General features: G+C 40.7%; 1 protein-coding gene across 3 annotated transcripts in view; it reads left to right on the top strand.

Moving 5' to 3' along the window:
* Positions 1–7596, top strand: part of PTPRB (protein tyrosine phosphatase, receptor type, B) — a 117254-nt gene that overhangs the window by 14859 nt on the left and 94799 nt on the right. For all 3 annotated transcript variants that reach the window (XM_006859556.1, XM_006859555.1, XM_006859554.1), the window contains exons 3-5: positions 3614–3892; positions 6031–6288; positions 7133–7396. In XM_006859556.1, coding sequence (XP_006859618.1) covers positions 3614–3892; positions 6031–6288; positions 7133–7396 — 801 coding nt within the window. The remainder of the gene's footprint in view (positions 1–3613; positions 3893–6030; positions 6289–7132; positions 7397–7596) is intronic.

Genomic DNA, 7596 nt, shown 5'->3' with positions numbered 1-7596 from the left:
CCAAGTGGCAACATCGATGGACTCAAGCGTGATACCAGTAGTGAGGTTGGCGCAGGATCAGGCAGTGTTTCATTCTGCTGTGCATAAGGTTGCTATGGGTTGGTGCCAACTGAATGGCACCTAACAACAACAACATACAGACAAGATTATCAGTTTTACATTCAACAAATCATACACTTTTCTTCATCATCAATGATTATACCCTCCTCTATGCAACAGCAGTTATCCTGCTTCCTCCCTGTGGTTCCTATTTGCATTCTACCCACCTTCCTATCCCTTCTTAATTTTGTCCTTAAGTAAATGTTGCCCTTTTGATTTTGAATGATTGACCATTCCATGGTGAGCAGACCTTGCTAGTGTTGTCCTCCTCTATAAGCCTATCTAGTGCTTTAGCTGAAAATTGGGCCACGAAGGTGAGTTCCTTTCCAAGCCTGAGGAAAGGTTGAAGGCCATAGTCTCAGGTTATTCCAGTCTCTTTCTGGTCAGTAAATGTGGTCTTTTTAAAATTATTATTAAATAATTTTGAGTTTTACTCCACATTTTCTGCCACTCATCTGGGATCCTCTAGTGTGATTCCTTTCAAGGCAGTTGGTAGTGGGAGCCAGGTACTGTTTAGCTCTTCTGGTCTTAAAGTTATGGAGACTGATGTTCATTATGTTCCATTAGTCCGTTGGATTTAATTGATCCCAAGCCTCTTCAGTTCTTACTGCTCTTTTTTCTTCTGTACATGGAGAGAACAATAGCTTTTATCAAGCCATTTTTTTTATGAAGTAGACAATTAAGGCTATCAGTTTAATGTATTAAAAATCTTATTTGTTTGCTTCCACTTTTCAGTTATTAGGAGGAAAACATACTTTATGATAAAGTAGGCATAAATTAGTGTATATTACTAAGTACCCATTCTGCATGAGCTAACATCTCCTCTATATTTGTTAATCTTGAAAACATACTTAAGGTGGTGGTGGTTGCTAAGTGCCATCGAGTTGTTCTGACTCTTAGTGACCCCGTATAGGGTTTCCAAGGAGCAGGTGGTGCATTTCACTGCTGACCTTGTGGTTCGAAGTCCAGTGCTGATCCTACAGTGCCACTAAGGTAGATATTACTATTATTCAAGGGCAATTCCAGAGTTGATAGAAAAATTTCACTATCTTTTAAATTCACTTTTCCCCTGAACTTTATGCAGTTCCCTCTTACTTATAGGACAAATGAGGCATACATGGATTAAGTAACTTGCCCAGAGTCTCTTGACTGATGGCTGCTGGAACTGGGATTTTGAATTTAGTTCAGTCTGACTCCAGATCAGCTCACTATCAGTGTACCTCCTTGTTTCTTGTGGGGCAGTATCTTCTGAATTGTTGTTTGATGTCATTGAGTCCATTTCAACTCATAGCAATGTCATGTGACAGAATAGAACTCCATAGGGTTCCGTAGTCTAGGCTGAGCAGATTAAGAAGTCTTTCTCTTAAAAAGCTGCTTCAAGCCATCAACTTTTTGCTTTGCAGCTAAGCCCTTGACCGTTGTGCCAGCAGAGGGCCAGTAATGACAAGAGTTGGCGTTAAGCACTTACTCTGTACTAGACACTGTTCCAAATGCTTTATATTCAATATAAGCTTCATGACAATTCTGCTAAAAAGATACTGTTATTATCAGCATTACATAGATGATGCAACATGAGTACATTGAGGTGAAGAAATGGCCCCAAGTGACAGAGCAGGAAAGTAGCAGACACCAGGGAATCCGACTCTAGAACCAAAAGGTAGTACTGCAGTGGAATCTATGCAATCTTGACTTCCAAGCTTCCAACTAGTAGTCTAGTACCTGTTTGTACCACCCAGGGACTCTTGTGGTGTCACTTAAAAAACAACAACAACAACAACAACATTCTGACTCATAGTCACCCTATGGAACAGAGTAAAACTGCTTAGGGTTTCAGAGGATGCAAATCTGGGCAGGAGCAGACAACCTCAGCTTTCTTCTCTGGAGCAGCTAGTGGATTTGAACCTTGTGGTTAGCAGCTCAATGCTTAACCCACTGCACCACCAGGACCCTTCTCTCAGGATAAGGAGAGCCTTATTTCTCAGATAGCTCTTACTGCACCAAAAGAGTGTTGTTGTTGTTTTTTTCATTAAATTTCTTTGACCTTCTTCCAAACCCTGAGGCATGCTGTTCATCCTATTTCAAATTCCACATCGGAGATTCAATACTAGAAAAGTGAGATTTCTCAACCCATGAATTTGAGAGCTGAAAACTAGTGGGTAACTAGCCACAGGGCTTCCCATCTCCTCTGGGGCTCTAGCAGTTACAGAGTTTTCCATATGCTTCATTCCCAGAACTGAAGTTTAGAAAATCTAGTGATAAGGTGGGTTCCAGCTATTGATAGAATCTATTTTAGTGAACAAACCTAGTTTAATCTCTTTTGTGGTTTTCTAATATCTAAAAACCACCTGAGATTATGTATGTATATTATTGTTGCTAAGTGCCTTTGAGTCAATTCCAACTCATAGTGACCCTTTATAGGATTTCCAAGGAGCAGCTAGTGGGTTCAAACTGCCATCCTTGTGGTTAGTAGTCTAGTGTTTTATCCTACAGCACCACACTAGGGCTCCAGATCATATATATGATCATTGCTGCCAAAAATCTCTCTGGAATACAACAAGTCCAGTACAAACTTCAAGAGTTTTCTTAATACATATGTTCTTTCTGTTGAGATTCTCAGTACTTATTCAAAAAAGTTTGCTAAACATGCAAACCAACAAGAATATAATCTTGCTTGGATTTCTGAGGCTAGAATTAACTCAGCAAAACAGTTTTATTAGAAAAAAAGAGTTCATATGACTAGTAACTAAGAGATTTGTTTGTGTGTTTTAATGAAATAGTGGGGGTTTTTTGGTAGTAAAATGTGACTTTGTTTCAGGGATACCCCATACAAATATGGAGTGGGTTCCATTCCAATGATTCCATGGTAAATTGGTTATTTTGTTAATTCAAACACTTCTTTTCTCTTTTAAAAAACTTTTCATTATTATTGACTTTTATTATCAGTATCTCTGGAGTCCTGGTGTGGTGCTGTAGGAAAACACTGGACAGTTCAAACCCACCAGCCTCTCATTGGACACTCTATACAGGGTCTTTGTGGGTTGGAACCAGCTCAATGGAACTTAACAAAAACAACATCTTTATAAGTCCAATTATATTTGTCTTTGTGGTTGGAAACATTACCAAAAACCAAACCCACTGATGTCAAGGCAATTCTGACACCTACTGACTACATAGGACAAAGTAGATCTGCCCCATAAGGGTGCCAACTCTTGAAATCCTTACTGAAGTAGCGGCCACACCTTTCTCCCATAATTTACAACTGTATTTTAACATTGTATTAGTACATCTTGTTGTTATTGTTGTAGTCAAGTGCTGTCAAGTTAGTTTCCACTCATAGCAACCCCTTATAGGGCTTTCAAGGAGCAGCTGATGGGTCTGAACTGCCAACCTTGCTTAGCATACAGCGCCACACAATGAAATGTGCAAAATGCAGTTCATCTGGATTGCAGCAAGATAAACATATATTTGAAAAAGTTGTCAAACCATGTTCTTTTTCTTGGTATTTATCTTGCAGATCCTTTACCTCCTGCTAGGTTTGAAGTCAATAAAGAGAAGACCACTTCAACCAGCTTGCATGTTTGGTGGACTCCTTCTTTGGGGAAAGTTACCTGGTATGAGGTGCAGTTATTTGATGATAATAACCAAAAGATACAGGGGGTCCAAGTTCAAGAAAGTACTTCATGGAGCAAATATACATTTTTTAACCTCACTGCTGGTAGTAAATATAATATTGCCATCACAGCTGTTTCTGGAGATAAACGTTCCTCTACAGTTTACACCAATGGATCAACAGGTAAGACATGTTTACGTAGCTTTTGGTATTCAATCATCTATGATAATTCTGAAATTATTTTTATTCAAGAAAGGGGATTGGATTGCCTTCCCAGTCAAAAAAAAAAAAAAAGTGGGGCGGGAAAGGCTGTACTGTAGCATCAAATCATGATGCATCAGTGGACCGGACTGAAAATAATGAGGCATGCTATGTTACCAACTTGCTGGGTGATTTTGAACAAGTCACACAACTTATCTGGAACTGGAGTCTTCCTCCATTTTGAACATAACCCTTTTTTTTGTTTTTGTTTTTAAATTATGGACTGAGTGATAGTTTACATGGGAGAACATTGGCTTTACACCATGATTTCATTGCAATGATTACAATGTCCTCCGTGTAACATCATTCAACAGTATTTGCTTCCATTCCCTACTTTTTTAGGGGGGTGAGAGGGGAATGGGGAGATGTACAAAAGCACTCAAGAATATATAATAATTTAAACAAAGGCACATTCTGTAAGCCTGCCTCCTGGCTGCCATTACTCAGTCCCTCTCTTTCCATGAGTCTAGAGTCCTCAGCTGCTCCCCCTCTCCATGTCTTTATCTCTGCTTCCATCTCCGGTGTTGCCACTTCTCTGCATATGGTCCCGCATTCCACTTGTGCTCTTTTCTCTTGATGGTCCTAGGGTCCTCTGTTTCTGGACTGTAAGATTAACTACTCCCCTGTTTTTGTTACAAAACTTCTACCTTTACAGTCGCAATTAGTCATTATAACAATTACCTAATAACCCTTTTAACTCAAATCATAGGCAATAGGATTTTCTGCCTCCTTTTCTAAGTTTGTTCCATAAAACATTTTTTTTCAATGTTTTCCTCCTTTATGTATTATTCTCATAACATCAAGACATGATATTTCCTAAATATATCTATATTTGAAACAAATCTTACTCCCTTGACTTGATGAGAAATCAGCCACCTCATGCACCCACACATCCTCAGACCTGCGGACACATTATCACCTCTTTTGATGATGTTTCTTTCATGTCAGTTTCTTTCCTTCCATTTTCTCTCCATGTTTTTTCTCTCAATTTTTAAATCTTATATCATTCTTTTCCTTTCCTCTTCTTTTTACTGCTACATCTTGTCAGACATTATTTACAAAAATAATCTTTAATTACCTACTAAGTGGATGTGAAAGCTGGACAGTGAATAAGGAAGATCATAGAAGAATTGATGCCTTTGAGTTGTGGTGTTGGAGGAGAATACTGAAAGTGCCATGGACTGCCAAAAGAACCAATAGATCTGTTTTGGAAGAAGTGCAGCCAGAGAGCTCCTTGGAGGCCAGGATGGCTAAGCTTCGTCTCTCATACTTTGGACATATTGTCCAGAGGAAACAGTCACTGGAGAAGGATGTCATTTTGGGTAAGGTGGAGGGTCAGAGAAAAAGAGGAAGACCCCTAACGAGATGGATTGGCCAGGTAGCATCATTGATGGACTCAAGTGTGGCAGCGGTAGTGAGGTTGGCCCAGGATCGGACATTGTTTTGTTCTGCTGTGCTGCATGGGGTCGCTATGAGTCGGTTCCGACTCGATGGCACCTGACAACAACAACAACAAAGTGGAGGAGACCTGGCGTGGTGCTGTAAGATAAGTGCTGGACCACAAGATCAGTTTGAACCGCAAGGTCGGCACTTCAAACTCACCAGCCACTTTTTGGGAACCCTCTACAGGGTCACTATCAGTTGGGACTGACTTGACAGCACTTAAAAACAACAACAGCAAGTAGGGGAGACAGACAAGTAAACTATGATGTAACTTTAAGGTGCAGACTTTAAAAAGGGCACTAATGCAGGGAAATCGTGTATTGTTATTCATTACTGTTATTACTCCAGGCAAATTTATAAACATGTATCTATGAATGTGTGATTTATAAATAAACCAGGTCTGGTGCTGTGGGTTAATGTGCCAGTCTGCAAAGCAGTTTGAACTGCAAGGTCAGCAGTTCAGGCTCACCAGCAACTCCTTGGAAACCCTATACAGAGTGGCTATGGGTCAGGTTGAAATCAACTCGAGTGCACTTAAAAACAACAAATGTCCTCCATAAGGAAATTATGAATGACACTTTAGACATGCTTTCCCTCCCTTGCCCTTTCCCTTTTAGTGCCATCTCCGGTGAAAGATATTGGTGTTTCCACAAAAACCAGTTCTCTCCTGATTTCCTGGTCCCATGGCTCTGGGAATGTGGACCGATACCAGCTGATGTTGATGGATAAAGGGATTCTAGTTCACAGCAGTGTTGTGGACAAGCATGCAACTTCCTTCACTTTCCACGCGCTGACGCCTGGCCACCTTTACAACCTCACCATTGTGACTGAGGCTGCAGGGTTGCAAAACTACCGATCAAGACTAGTCCGGACAGGTAAGTGCTTCTAGACAGTGGGCAAGAACAAAGCTCAAATAAGGAAATGTTTAATAAACTAGGGATCTTCTTTTACTCTAACACTTACACTAGCACTTAGCCGTAAGGATTCCTACCTCTTTCTCGTAAGCAGGCATCTCTTACTTTTGTGTCGCTCATATTCTTCTCAGTGCTATGAAACACAGTTTTATTTGGTCACACTTGGGGTTGCAATAAGTTAGAATCAACTCAATGACAGTTGGCATTATTTATTCTTGCTCACTATGAGTCGGAACCGACTCCACAGCACTTAATAACAACAAATGATTAAACAGAATCCTAGTATGGCTCTGTAGGATTAACACTGTACCACAAGGGACATTGAGCCTCAAGGTTGGCCGTTCAAAATCACCAGCTGCTCCTCAGAAACCCCATACAGCATCGCTGTGAGTTGCAACTTTCTTGACAGCACTTACCCACAACATTATTAAGTACATAAACACTGGATAAATTAGATGACGCACCTCTTTGAGCATCCCATTTAAAGAATTTCAGAATGGGAAAGGACCTTGTTAGGTCTTTTGTGTAAGCCCTGATTCACCAAGAAGGAACACTATGCTGGGTAAGATAAAGAAAGCTGCCCAGCTGACTGATCACCAAGTCTGAACCAAAATACCTGAGGCTCCTGACTGCCAGGTTTGTACTCTCCCCACTGACTTGACAACTTTTCTTTAGTCTTAAAGAACTCTTGTTTGCAGTGGTAGTTTTCTTCTGAGAAGGGATGTGGCTTGTAGGAGTTCAAGTACAGATTAAAATGTGGCCTCTGGACTGAGTCAAAGTCTGTTTTCCATTCTTTCCTAACTAGTCCCCATGGAAGTCTCAAATTTGAAGGTGACAAATGATGGCAGCTTGACCTCTCTTAAAGTGAAGTGGCAAAGACCTGTTGGAGATGTGGATTCCTACAACGTTACCCTGTCTCACCAAGGGACCATCAAGGAATCCAGAATATTAACACCTCAGGTTACTGAAACTCATTTTAAAGACTTAACTCCCGGACGACTTTATCAAGTTACCATCAGCTGTATCGCTGGTGAATTGGCTGCTCAGAAGATGGCAGTTGGCAGAACAGGTGAGTCTTGGGCTTCCGAATATTCCTTGGTTGCTCAAATCACTCTCTTATCCATATTGTTGTTCTTGTTAAGTGCCATCGAGTTGGTTCTGACTCATAGCAAACCTGAGGCACTGTAGTGTAAGCACTGGATGACAAGGTCAGTTTGAACTGCAGCTGGCCTACCAGCTACTCCTTGTTGTTGTTGTTGTTGTTGTTGT

The sequence above is a fragment of the Chrysochloris asiatica genome, unplaced genomic scaffold, assembly GCF_000296735.1.
Source record: "Chrysochloris asiatica unplaced genomic scaffold, ChrAsi1.0 scaffold00033, whole genome shotgun sequence".
Classification (NCBI taxonomy): Eukaryota; Metazoa; Chordata; class Mammalia; order Afrosoricida; family Chrysochloridae; genus Chrysochloris; species Chrysochloris asiatica.
This window is presented reverse-complemented; position numbering and strand designations above follow the sequence as displayed.